Raw genomic sequence first — 14,094 nt, 5'->3', positions numbered from 1 at the left:
AAAATAATAATAAAAAAACAAACCCTGTGCTGGAGCTGACACTGGTCATGTGAAGGCACCCTGGCTTCTTTATAGGGTTGAGGCAGGAGTAAATGCATTGGAAGTGGAGCACTGGCCAAGCCAGCGTGTTTGAGAGGTGTGACCTTGTAGGGAAGAGGGAGAGTAGATGGTAGAATGGAGATGGCAGAGAGAGGCAGACTTTAAATAATGAGGGGGAGCCTGCATTTTTTGTGACTCATTAATTCACTCCAATCCTTTTTGAGCCCTTACTAAAAGCAAGTCATGTATTCATCTGTTTACATAATAGCTGACACCTTAGCCAGGCACCAGGCCCTGTCCTGAGGCTACAGTGAATAAAAGAGTTTCTGGCCTCCCAGAGATTACAGTCCAACATTGAGGGGCAGTTACAGTACAGTGTGCTAAAGGCCCCAGCAGGGAAAGCTGAGGAGGAGGGGGCGGGGAGGAGAGGGAAGGGGCAGAAGGGGAGAAAAGAGGAAGAAGGGGAAGAGTATGAGGAGCGAGAGGGGAGGGTGAAGAGGGATAGCCCAGATGACTGGGGAGAGCAATGGCTGTGGCGGAAATGTTACCTGAAGTATAAACTAGAGTTCAGCATTTGGATGGGAGCAGAGGAGGGAAGACCAGCCTTCCTGGTAAAGGGCACAGTGAGTACCTGCAAAGCCTTAAAGGCATGTTTTAGACACTGATTTTTTATTTACTTATTCATTTATTTTTGAGATAGGACCTCACTCCATTGCCCAGGCTGGAGTGCAGTGGCCTGATCACAGCTCACTGCCTCCTCAAACTCCTGGGTTCAATCAGTTCTCCCATCTCACTCTCCTGAGTAGCTGGCACCATCGGTACACACCAACACACCTGGCTAATTTTTAATTTTTTTTTGTAGAGACAGGCTCTTTCTGTGTTGCCCATGCTGGTCTCGAACTCCTGAGCTCAAGCAATCCTTCAACCTTGGCCTACCAAAGTGCTGGGATTACAGGTGTGAGCCACTGTGCCTGACCTCTAGAAACTTATAGTTGAGTACAGCCACCCAATTGATGGCTGCCACAGGAACAGGAGGAGATGGAGAAATTGTGTTTGTGAGTGGAAGAGGGGTAAGCTGATGAATAATACGTGTCCAGACGGGGTGAGGATGGAGATACCCCTGCTCCTTTGAGTCCACACAGTCCTGCAGATGTGCTATAGGGGAGAATGTGGCACCAGAGTTATAGTTGCTTTAGAAAATTAGTATTGGGCCGGGTGCGGTGGCTCAAGCCTGTAATCCCAGCACTTTGGGAGGCCGAGGCGGGTGGATCACAAGGTCAAGAGATCGAGACCATCCTGGTCAACATGGTGAAACCCCATCTCTACTAAAAATACAAAAAATTAGCTGGGCATGGTGGTGCATGCCTGTAATCCCAGCTACTCAGGAGGCTGAGGCAGGAGAATTGCCTGAACCCAGGAGGCGGAGGTTGCGGTGAGCCGAGATCGTGCCATTGCACTCCAGCCTGGGTAACATAAGTGAAACTCCGTCTCAAAAAAAACAAAAAACAAAAAAACAAAAACAGAAAATTAGTATTATTTTACCAAGATAATACATATACATAGCTGAAAAATCAAATAGTGCTAAAAGGCTTGTAACGAAAACAGAAGTCCTCTTGGCTTTTCTCCCAACCCTTATCCTAGTCCCTAGGGGCAACCGCTTTCAACCCTCAGCTTTTTTTTTTCTGGTATTTCCTTCCTTATTTCTGCTTTTTGTTTTTTTTTTTTTTTTTTTTTGAGAAGGAGCCTTGCTGTGTCACCCAGGCTGGAGTGCAGTGGTGTGATCTCAGCTCACCACAACCTCCACCTCCTGGGTTCAAGTAATTCTCTCTGCCTCAGCCTACCAAGTAGCTGGGATTACAGGGGCCTGCCACCACGCCAGGCTAATTTTTGTAATTTTAGTCGATATGGGGTTTCGCCATGTTGGCCAGACCAGTCTCTAACTCAAGACCTCAGGTGATCTGCCCGCCTCAGCCTCCCAAAGTGCTGAGATTACAGGCATGAGCCACCATGCCTGGCCCCTTATTTCTAAATAGTATATGTACTGCCATTCTGGATTCATATAATTTGTTGACTTCTTTTGGTAGAGGAGGATTTCGATTCTCTACTTGATTCTTCCCCTCCCCCATTCACATTATGTTTATACCATAATCTATGGTTAAATCCATATTCAGTGATTTCATTATTGAATTTGTAAATATTGTTTATTCTTGAGGCAAGTATTCTGGTTACATTTCCTTTTCTAAATAACTTTGTCATGTTCTCTGTTTATATTTCCTTTCTTGTACAACCTTTTTGTTTTTTCTGGAGTTAATTGCCTCATTTTTAATTTGCTTGGTTTTTTCTTCAAATCTCTGACTCCGTCTTCCCACACCCTTCAACAGTTCTGTAAAACGCCCTCTCAGAACAATTTTGCATATGGACAAACCTGTCATGTAATCTTACTGGTTCTCTTTTTCCCTTGGAGACTTTTCTCCCGGGATTCTCTGTCCTTGCACTTTCCTCTGGTTGCGTTGCTGTCATCCTGGGTTTCTCATCACCTTTGCCCTTTTCCTCTTTCCTGGACTCAGTGTTTTCTTTCTTGGTTTACTCCCTCGTTTCGATGAAGCACATCCTCCAGTAGCTTCCTGAGACAGAGTGCCTGGGAGGTAACATTTTAGACTTTCATGTACTTAAAATGGCTTTATTCCATCCTCACACTTGATTGATAGTTTTGGCTGGGTATGGAATTTTAAGTTGAAAATCATTTTCCTTCAGAAGTTTGAAGACATTGTTCCTTTATTTTTCAGCTTCTAATTTTGCAGTTTAGAAGTTCTTGCCATTTTGATTTCTGAGACTTTGAATTCACCTCTGCCCTTCTCCCCACCCCCACTTTTAAGATTGTTTTCTTTTATCTGGGCTATCTTGAAATGTCGCAGTATTTTCTATGGGTCGTTTTTCATTCATTTTTCTGGGTACTTGTTAAGTTCTTTAAATCAAATACAGCAGTTCTTAAAGTGTAGTCCCCAGTCCAGCAGCATCAGTGTCACCTGTGGGATCATGTCAGCAATGCAAACTCAGGGCCCCCACCTCACACCTGCTGAATCAGAAACTCTGGTGATAGGGCCCAGCCATCTGTGCTTTAATAAGCCGTGTATTCTGATGACTGCTGGAGCTTCAGAATCTCTGTCCCAAAACAATTTATGTACTTTAGTTCTAGGACTTGCTTTATAATTTCTTTGAAATTTCTTCCTCCAGTTTCTCTGTTGATTTCTTTTTTTTTTTCCTCTGTTGATTTCTTTCACATTTCCAATTACTTGGATGCTAGGCTCCTTGGATTTATCCTCTAATTTTCTTATTATTTCTCTCTTATTAACCATCTCTTCATTCTGTTTTCTGGTAGATACCCTCTATGTTATATCCCAATCTATTTGCTAAGTATATTGTTATTATTCATTTTATGTTTTTCTGTATATGCTTTCATGTTCTCTATTTTTTCTTTTTCTTTTTTTTTTCTTTTTTTTTTTTTTTTTTGAGACGGAGTTTCGCTCTTGTTACCCAGGCTGGAGTGCAATGGCCCAATCTCGGCTCACCGCAACCTCCGCCTCCTGGGTTCAGGCAATTCTCCTGCCTCAGCCTCCTGAGTAGCTGGGATTACAGGCACGCGCCACCATGCCCAGCTAATTTTTTGTAGTTTTTAGTAGAGGCGGGGTTTCACCATGTTGACCAGGATGGTCTCGATCTCTTGACCTCGTGATCCACCCGCCTCCGCCTCCCAAAGTGCTGGGATTACAGGCGTGAGCCACCGCGCCCGGCCCCTCTTTTTTTTTTTTTATTTGAGACGGAGTCTTGCTCTGTTGCCCAGGCTGGAGTATGGTGGTGTGATCTCAGCTCACTGCAACCTCTGCCTCCCAGGTTCAAGTGATTCTCCTGCCTCAGCCTCCTGAGTAGGTGAGACTATAGGCGGACACCACCACACCTGGCTAATTTTTTTTGTGTGTGTATTTTTAGTAGAGATGGAGTTTCAACATACTGGCCAGGCTGGTGTCAAACTCCTGACCTTGTGATATGCCCGCCTCGGCCTCCCAAAGTGCTAGGATTACAGGTGTGAGCCACCGTGCCCGGCTGCTTTCTATTCTTTCTTTTTTTTTTTTTTTTTTTTTTTAAGATGGGGTTTCACCATGATGTCCAGGCTGGTCTTGAACTCCTGACCTTAGGTGATCCACCCCCCCCTTGGCCTCCCAAAGTGCTGGGATTACAGGCATGAGCCACCTCGCCCAGCCTCTTTTTTTTTTTTTTTTTTTTTAAATAGTTTCATGTCCTTTGGACACGTGAAGTAATCTCATCTCTCTGAGGATATTAACTTGAATTTTTCTTCCCGCTGTGTTTTGATTTGCATCATGCTGGAGGCTTTCCTCGCAGGTCTGGCGTGCCTTGGCTATCCACTCCTGTTGAGAGGGAGGCTCTAGAGATCCAGCTGGAAGCTCTCCCTGTGGGCTCACAGTAGGGCAATCAAGTGGCTGGCTGGACTCCTTCATTGGAGGGTATTAATTGTCAGTGTGAATAGGCTTTCTCTCTGGCACATTTTGCTTTTTTTTTCCAGAAAAGAATTATCTAGTTTCATCTCCTGCTTGAAGGTTACAAGCCCCTCACCCAGAGTTTTAGAGCCAGCTATAGTGTGGGAGTTAGGGAGAGGTGTGTGGCAGGGAGATGGATAATATCGCTCAGATGTCGACTGTATTAGTCTGTTCTCACGCTGCTCATCAAGACACACCCGAGACTGGGTAATTTATAAAGAAAAGAGGTTTAATTGACTCACAGTTCCACAGGGCTGGAGAGGCCTCAAATCATGGCAGAAGATGAAGGAAGAGCAAAGGGACTTCTTACATGGCGGTAGGAAAGAAAGAATGAGAATCAAGCAAAAGGGGAACGCCCTTATCAAACCATCCCGTCTCGTGAGACTTGTTCACTACCATGAGAACAGTATGGGGAAACCGCCCCACAATTCAATTATCTTCCACCAAGTCCCTCCCACAACACATAGGAATTATGGGAGTACAATTCAAGATGAGATTTGGGTGGGGACACAGCCAAACCATATCATCGACTTTCCGTCAGTCTTTGATCTCACCCCTTTTTCTGTAACTCCTCAACCCCTAAGACCAGAATCTTTCTGTTTCAATATCTCCAGAATCCATCTTCCCATCTCCTGCAGGAGTGGGGAGGGGACACATGAAATTACCTGATTGTGCCGGGGGTGTGATTGGGTTTCCTGACAGTCTAGTTGCTCTTCACACAGATCTTCCAGCAATTCCTGGAGTTTTAGACCCTGCCTCAGTTTTAGACCCTGCCCAGCCTTCTGACTTACTTGCTACTTCCAATTCCTGAGCTTTCCTGGGCTTCTAAGGGAAGAATCAACTTGCTTCTCGTGAGTCTGTGCTCTGCATGTTTTTGGCCTGCCCTTCTTGGACTCTGTGGGGTCATTTGCCATTCTTCCATCCATTTTCTGTTTTCATATGAGGGCGCCAGGATTCTAAATCCTTGTTTAGTTGAAGATGGACTTTGGGTTCCTGTTTCTTTTTTTCCTTGTCATCCTGGGGGTGATTTTCGAGAGGAGAAGGGGCTTTACTCCACTATCTTGTGACCAGAAGTCAGAGCTGTCTTCTTGAGGTGGAAGTGGTGGTGCTTGTGCCAGGCACTCTAGCTGACAAAGTGGCTGAAAGTAGGCCATCTGTTAGGAGCAAGGTGAAGAGGAGAGGAGAGAAGCTTCCGGAACTTAGAAGAGCTGTTGTGGGAACTTGATTTCAAACCCCTGCCCACCCATGAGGGCCCAAGAGGAAAAGGATTACTGGTCCCCAGTGAGACCTGACTGAGGTGGGACTGTCAGAATCAGTGGTGAGTTCAGCAGGGAACAGGGATAGAGACAGCGAGCAGTGGGCAGCAGCTTGTAGCTCAGAGGAGGACGTGATGGGATGGGGCATTCTAGAGCCAGAAGGAGGGCAGTGAAGTGGCTTTGGGGCAGGCCATTGGCCAGGGAGCAGAAGAGGTCAAGACAATATTGACAGCCACTGATTAGATGATGATGTGCTAGGGACTGGGCCAGTTTCTTCAAAGCAGGCTCAGTGGGAGTGGGCAGCCAGGAGGAGAAAGGAAAGGTGGTCTAGGCCAGCGAAGGAAGGGCTGAGTCTCAGAGGTGGGGGTGGGGCAGGTCTGAGTGATGATGGAGTCTCCTGCTCCAGAGGTGAGAGACTGCTCACGTGCAGAACCATGCACCCTGGGAAGGGCAAGAGTTGAGGTGAGAAGAAGCTGTGGTATAATGGTTCAAGTCTTCTGAAGGGAAAGCAGCCAGTGGGAGAGGCCAGTTGTTTACCTGAGTGGCCTCTTGGGAACCAGGGGAAGATACTATTTAATTTCATTGATTTTTTAGAGATGAGGTCTCGCTATGTTGCCTAAGCTGGAGTGCAGTGGCTATTCATAGGCACGATCATAGAGCACTGCAGCCTTGAACTCCAGGGCTCAAGTGGTCCTTCTTTTTTTTTTTTTTTTTTTTTTTTTTTTTTGAGACGGAGTATTGCTCTGTTGCCAGGCTGAAGTGCACTGGCATGATCTTGGCTCACGGCAGCCTCCGCCCCCTGGTTCAAGCAATTCCCCTGCCTCAGCCTCCTGAGTAGCTGGGACCACAGGTGCACACCACCAAGGCCGGCTAAGTTTTTGTATATTTGATAGAGACAAGGTTTTTCCCCTTGTTGCCCAGGCTGGTCTTGAACTCCTGAGCTCAAGCAATCTGCCTACCTTGGCCTCCCAAAGTACTGGGATTACAGATATGAGCCACTGGGGGGTGGGAGGTGGGCTTCAGTCCACTTTAATATTTACTGAACATTCATGTAATGCCCCAGGTTACATAGCCTAGGGGTATAGTCACAATGGGTCACCTGAAATACACAGCCTCTAACTCTAAGCTCTAACACCTCACTCCACAGTCATTTCCTGAGGTCCTGGGACTATTTTTCGTGTGCTTCCATGTGGTCATTCTATGCTGCCTCACAGATGTGTGCTGATCGCACTCCTCCTGGCCAAGAAGGCTGCTCCTGTCATCTCATCACGCAGCCCCTGAGTGTAGCTCAGCCAGGCTTCTGTGATTACAGGCCACAGAAACCAATTATGGCTAACTTAAGCAGAAAAACAATTTATTGGAAGGTTATTGGGCAGTTCCTAGATTCAACAGCTACTCTCTACCCTTTTTCTATGTTGTTAAAGGCTTGATTTTGTCCTGAAATTTACCTGCCTGTGCCCAAGGTAGGAGACCCCCTCCTCAGCCACAGGGGGTGAATGTTGATGAGTCTCAGCCAACCAGGATGCTTCCTGCCTCTGTGTCAGTGATTGGTTTAGGTGTAGGCATGTGATGCAGCCGGGGCCGAGGACACATAAGGGGAAGCCCTCTAGGCCAGGGCTTTCAGAAAGAATCACAGGGAAGGTGACTTTATTAAAGGTGGAATTAGTGCTCTCTGCCTCTGAAAAATAATATGCTTGCCTGTTGTTTAAGATGCTTGGTTGGGTGTGGTGGCTCAGGCCTGTGAGCCCAGCACTTTGGGAGGCTAAGGCAGGTGGATCACGAGGTCAGGAGTTCAAAACCAGCTTCACCAAGATGGCAAAACCCAGTCTCTACTAAAAATACAAAAAAAATTAGCCTAGCGTGGTGTAGGCGTCTGTAATCCCAGCTACTTGGGAGGCTGAGGCAGATAACTGCTTGAACCTGGGAAGCACAGGTTGCAGTAAGCTGAGATTGCATTATTGCACTCTAGCCTGGGCAACAGAGCAAGACTCCGTCTCAAAAAAAAAAAAAAAAAACTTTTAGTTGGTCTTCTGTGCTTTCAGTTGAAAGGTTCTGACACATGAAGGCTAGCTGTTTTCCCTAGGTAGTAGGTGGGGTGAAAGATGGGAAAAAAAGCTGATGGCTAAAAGGTGAAAAGAGGCCGGGCACTGTGGCTCACGCCTATAATCCTAGCACTTTGGGAGGCCGAGGTGGGTGGATCACCTGAGGTCAGGAGTTCAAGACCAGCCTGGCCATCATGGTGAAACCCCACCTTTAAAAAAAAAAAAAAGGTGAAAAGAGTTTGCAAAATAAAGGAGCTGATGCATTTTTTGAAGGCAGAGGAACTACCTAATAGAAAAGAACTGAATAAAATTGTTAGAGAGAAGGGAACTAACTCAGGGAGAAGGAGGCCACCACTCATCAAGCAGATACTTGCCGTGTGCCAGGCACTGTGAAACGGGGTGGGATACAGTAATAGACAGAAAGACGAGGTCCCTGTCCTTAGGGAAACTTTCAGTCTGGGTTGGGTAGAGAGACAATGAACATGTAAGTAACAAAATAAGCAGGATAAGATAATGGAAAGTAATTTGGCAGGGGGGCAGCTACTTTTGATAGAGGATGGTCAAGAAAGTCTTCTCTGAAGAAGAGAAGATCCAAATGATGGGATGGGCCAGCCACATGAAGACACTTAGGAGGACTCTAGAAGACATCTCAGGGCAACAGTGGACTCTGTCCTGATTACAGCAATGGAAGTTCAGTGTCCATTTAGAAAAGCGACAGAAATGGCAGCAAAGTTTGCCTTGGAGGCTCCTGCAGGCCAGGAGTGATGGAGCAGATGGAGAGAGATATTTTCCCAGGGCTGGCATGGATATCACCTCCCCTGTGGCAGGACAGGCTGGGAACCTTGGTGTCGCTGACTTTCTGGAAACTGCAGAGGTTTGAGTAGAGTATTTGAAGTGCCCCATATGCCATAGGTGGCTTGTGATGGCGACCATGATCTATAGCTCTGTTGGATGTTCTTTATTTTCTACTGATAAAGAGATTTTCTACTGTGGGTTGGAGGGAAGATACTTGGGGCCAGCAGATGAGTCACACCTCTGATCTCTACATGCCCAGCTGCCTCTGTCTCCCCCTGCCCATGCAGCCTGGAATTCCTATCTGCTCAAGTTTAACATCTCGTCCAATCAATAAGCACCTCTGAAGTCTTTACTTTGTGAGTAGCATCTTAGACATATTTGTGTCAGATGGATACCATGACAGAAAGACAAGACTTGGCCTCAAGGAGTTTGCTGGTCAAATTTGAGAACACTGCATCTGAAACAATTAGAAAACAGTTTATCAGTAGAAAATCAAGGACATCCAACAGACCATGCTTGGCCATGATAAGCCACCTATGGTATATAGTGCACTTGTTTATACACTGGCTACTGCATTCACGCATCAGTGCACTGGTTTGTCTACCATCTACTGCGTTAGTCCCAAACTCCCAGACTGACACTGACAGTCTTCTTCTCCATGCCTACTACTCCCTTCTTCCCTCCAAGATCCCTCTGGAGGTGATCCATCAAGTTGGAGCCTGACACATCATTTCTGCTCACCCTGTGTGGCCTTCCTCCAGTTTCCTGGGGATGTGAAGGAGGAGGAGGGAGGGACCAGTCAGCTGAATGGAGACTTCTTTGCCCAAAGGTGAGAGTACCACAGTGGGGCTCTTCACAGGCAGCCACTTTGAGACCTGTCCAGCACAAGTTTATAGTTTTGGGGGTCCTGTCGCTGAACAAATAAGAAAACATTGAGGGGGCCGGGCGTGGTGGCTCACGCCTGTAATCCCAGCACCTCTGGAGGCCAGGCGGGTGGATCATGAGGTCAAGAGATTGAGATCATCCTGGTCAACATGGTGAAACCCCGTCTCTACTAAAAATACAAAAAATCAGCTGGGCATGGTGGCGCATGCCTGTAGTCCCAGCTACTCAGGAGGCTGAGGCAGGAGAATTGCCTGAACCCAGGAGGCGGAGGTTGCGGTGAGCGGAGATCGCGCCATTGCACTCCAGCCGGGGTAACAAGAGCGAAACTCCGTCTCAAAAAAAAAAAAAAAAAAAAAGAAAACATTGAGTGCTTGCCTTGTGCCAGTGTCTGTTTGAAGAGGCAGACCACTGGCACTTTTCTTGTATTATCTCATTTAATCCACACAATTGCCTTTGGTGGGAATTTTAATTATTCCATTTTACAGTTGGGGAAACTAAGGTACAGAAAGATTAAAGTCGTTTATCCTTATCAAACAACTAGTAAGTGGTGGAGCCCAGATTTGAACCCAAGCAGACTGCCTGCAGAATCCCTGGTTGGCACGCCTGTGCACACTGCCAAATTGTTTTATTCTAGGAATTTCCCTTCCTTGCGCCATGACATATTAAAAACTCAGCTTGAGGTCATTTTGAGCAAGGAACTTCTCTCTACCCCGCCTTTCCATGAGAGGGAGTTGGGATCCCAGAGAAGAATTCCAGAAGAGGTACTGCCACTTTGGCTATCTTTTCCTGAATGTTCCCCAGGCAGGGAGCGCCAGCTTTTGATTCACCAGGTGTCTCTCTTTTCTTCTAATTAACACCAGACTCAGCCTTTAGCCAGAGCCCGGCCTATAGCTGGAATCCACCACCATGCGGCTCAGGGGCCACTCCGCTGTGACAGCCACAGAGGGCAAAGCAACTGCTAACTCGGGTGGAGTCTCCTGTGACGATGCTCCCTTTGCCTCATCCATAAAAAACTCTACTCCGATCGACCTCATTTATGGTGGAGGCCAGGGTGGCAGAGTGTGCAGGAGGAGGCAGAATCGGGCTGAAACAGCTCCCTTGCCTTCCTGGATTCTCTTCCAAAATGCTGTCAGCACTGCCAGTCGGAAAATATTTTTCTCCCTCCCTTTGTCTTCTTTCTTATTAAAAAAAAAAAAAAAAAAAGCCATCTGGTGTCAAATTCACTCCTGGCACATCATAAAGGGTAACACTAAAAATGTCCCCAAAAAACTAAAAGCGAAACCACAGCAGTACACGTGGGATTTAATCTCAGCATCCTAGAATTTGAGTTGATAGGGCCCTCCGAGATCAAACCCTTCCTGTACACAGGAGGAAACTGAGGCCGGGAGGATTATGCGATTCTTTCAAAAAATGTTTACTGAGCGCCTAGTATGTTCAAGGCACTCTTCAGGCGCCACAGATGAATCATGAGCACAACAGTGAGGCAGAAACCCCCGCCTCTTTGGAGCTTTCCGTGGGAGGTTCTTGCCTCGGCCCTCGGGCCTGCGTCTGCCGCCGTTTTTCAACGGCCTCGAAGGCGGGAGCCCTGGCTGGACCACCCCGGGCCGGGGGCCGGGCCTGGGGCCTCAGGCCGCCCCGCTTTTCCCGCCCGGAGCCGCCGTGTGCAAAGGGGCGAAGTCTGCGGCCGCCGGCGGCTGTGCACTTCCCGAGCTTCCCCCGCGGAGCACGGCGCCGCATTCCTCCGCGCTGAGCAAACAGCTTTTCCTCCGAGGGCGGCGGGCCGGGCCGGGCGGGGCCTCTCGCGCTGGGGCCCTCGCGAGGGCGCGGCCCGGGTGCTCCCCGGGGAGCGGAGGCGGGAGAGCGGGGGCCGCAGGGCCGGGGCCCCAGCCTGCCCTTCCGGCAGCGCCGCGGGACTGCCCAAGGACCAAGTGCGTGCCGGGCCTCACCCGACCTTGATGCTGGCGTTGGTCCGGGTTGACTGCCCACTCCGATGCCTTGCAAAGGGTGAGTTTGCCTTTGCTTCCATTTTTACTCCAATCCTGGATATTCTTTGACGATGAAAGAGGACGGTTTATGGTTAACTCCAGAAGAGAGGTCCTAACCCAGCTCTTTGAACTTAAATACTTACAATAATCATATATGTATGTACACACACACACACACACACACACATACATATATACATACATATTTGAGACAGAGTGTTGCCCTGTTTCTCAGGCTGGAGTGCAGTGGCAAGATCTCGGCTCACTGCAACCTCCACCTCCAGGGTTCAAGCTATTCTCCTACCCTAGTTTTTGAGTAGATGGGACTACAGGTGCACACCATGCCAGGCTAATTTGTGTATTTTTAGTAGATATAGGGTTTCACCATTTTGGCCAGGCTGGTCTTGAACTCCTGGGCTCAACTGATCTGCCTGCCTTGGCCTCCCAAAGTGCTGGGATTACAGGCATGTGCTACCGTGCCCCACCCTTCATCTTTTTCTTTTCCTGCCTCTTAAATGTTGAGCTTAGGGCTTGAAGTCTCTTCGGCTTTTTCTTAGTAGACTTTTTATTTTGGAAAATTTTTAGATGTACATAAAAGTTGCAACAATAGTGTAGAGAATTCCAATGTACTCCTCACCCTGCTTCCCCCAAAGTTTATATCTTAACTAACCATGGTACGTTTGTCAAAATGAAGAATTCACATTGGAACAATACTATTAAGCAAACTACAGACTTTACTTGGACTTCACGTTTCCACTCATGTCCTTTTTCTGTTCTAGGATTCAATCTGGGACATCACCTTGCATTTAGGGGTTTGAAACTTTTTAATATGTAATCCAGATTTCACTGTGTAGAGTCTCTCCCCTTGGCAATGAGGCAGCAAGCAGAGTCCCTGGCACTGGATTGAGCTCCCTGTCCTTGTCCTGACAGCCTAGGAAACACCTGGAGCCCTGGATGCTGAGAATGCTGTTAAGGGATTCCTGCCGAGTCTGCCTGCTGGCTCCGTGGCACCTGGCCTAAATCTGGATCCCAAGGCCTGCTCCAGGTCCTACTGGATGGAGACAAGGAAGTCCATGGGGTTCTTTTTTTTTTTTTTGAGACGGAGTTTCGCTCTTGTTACCCAGGCTGGAGTGCAATGGCGCAATCTCGGCTCACCGCAACCTCCGCCTCCCGGGTTCAGGCAATTCTCCTGCCCCAGCCTCCTGAGTCGCTGGGATTACAGGCACGCGCCACCATGCCCAGCTAATTTTTTGTAGTTTTAGTAGAGACGGGGTTTCACCATGTTGACCAGGATGGTCTCGATCTCTTGACCTCGTGATCCACCTGCCTCGGCCTCCCACAGTGCTGGGATTACAGGCTTGAGCCACCGTGCCCGGCCCATGGGGTTCTTTAGAGAACCCTCAGAGCTGAGGGGGTGAGCAGGTGCATGAGCTCCCACTCTTTTTTTTTTTTTTTTTACTTTTTATTTTTAAATTGAGATAGGGCCTCACCCTGTCACCCAGGCTGGAAGGCAGTGGTGTAGTCATGTCTCACTGTAGCCTCAGCCTCCTGGGCTCATGTGATCCTTCCCCCTTATCCTCCTGAGAAGCTAGGACTACAGGCATGTGCCACCATGCCTGGCTAATTTTCTTTTTGTTTTTTTTTTTTTGGTTTAGTAGAGACAGGGTCTCCCTATTGTTACCCAGGTTGGTCTTGAACTCCTGGGCTCAAGTGATCCTCCCATCTTGGCCTCCCAAAGTGCAGGAATTATAGGTGTGAGCCAGCATGCCTGGCTGACTCCTACTGTCTTAAGGCATTTCGAGACCTGCTATAATTTTGGAGTTTTACCTGAAGGCACTCCCCTCTTTGGTGGTGGGAGGGGTCCAGATACCTGGAAACACCTGTACGGTCAACTCAAGGAGCTGGGAAGAAGCCTATGGCAGATTTCTAGTAACTACCCCTGAAGAAACCCTGATTCTTAGCTGAACACTGTCAGGAACTATGAAGGGTATGAAAGTTTATCCTACTTACAAGCTAACAAATTAGCCCACCAGTGTCGCAGCTTGTGTTAGAAGCCCAGACTCCTGGATCAGAGATGAAGGACAGTTTACTATTCACAGCAATGGCAGTAGCAAGAGTACCAGCCCTAATCCCCACAGGGTTTTTCGGAAAGGGCCAGGTGATGCCTGTACACACAGTGGATTGCATTTCAGGACAGGAACCCTGAGCTTAGGGAACCCAGATCTTTTATAATGGGCCATGTCTATTTTATAAGGGGCAGCATGCCTGCCCCTTTGGGAGGGAGACACTAGATCTTCCAAGGCTGTCCGCTATATCTTGAAAATGATAACCTGGAACAAAGGACAGTCAATGCCTCATTTGCAAGATGTGTAGAAATGGAATAGAACCATGGAGAATTATCTACCCACAAACAAATGGCCATATAAGACAAGCTTACATTTCCCAGCCTCTCTTGCAGCTAAGCGTAGCCATGTAATCAAGTTGTCATCTATTGCGCATGTGGCAGCTTCTGGGAAATCTCAGTGACTAGTATGCACTC

The 14,094-nt window shown here is 47.8% G+C and overlaps 1 protein-coding gene across 3 annotated transcripts in view; it reads left to right on the top strand.

Annotated features, from left to right (window-relative positions):
- The first annotated feature begins 10,712 nt into the window (after positions 1 to 10,712).
- Positions 10,713 to 14,094, top strand: part of LOC116558834 — a 32,337-nt gene continuing 28,955 nt past the window's right edge. Inside the window, exon 1 of one of the 3 annotated variants that reach the window (XM_032289071.1) lies at positions 10,713 to 11,574. In XM_032289071.1, coding sequence (XP_032144962.1) covers positions 11,037 to 11,574 — 538 coding nt within the window. In that variant the 5' untranslated portion in view covers positions 10,713 to 11,036. The remainder of the gene's footprint in view (positions 11,575 to 14,094) is intronic. The other 2 variants (XM_032289081.1, XM_032289062.1) reach the window with 2 other exon arrangements.

This window comes from Sapajus apella, unplaced genomic scaffold, assembly GCF_009761245.1.
Source record: "Sapajus apella isolate SASKATOON/1434 unplaced genomic scaffold, GSC_monkey_1.0 scaffold2, whole genome shotgun sequence".
In the NCBI taxonomy this organism is placed as follows: domain Eukaryota; kingdom Metazoa; phylum Chordata; class Mammalia; order Primates; family Cebidae; genus Sapajus; species Sapajus apella.
The sequence above is the reverse complement of the archived record's forward strand: the minus strand, read 5'-3'. Positions and strand labels throughout refer to the sequence as shown.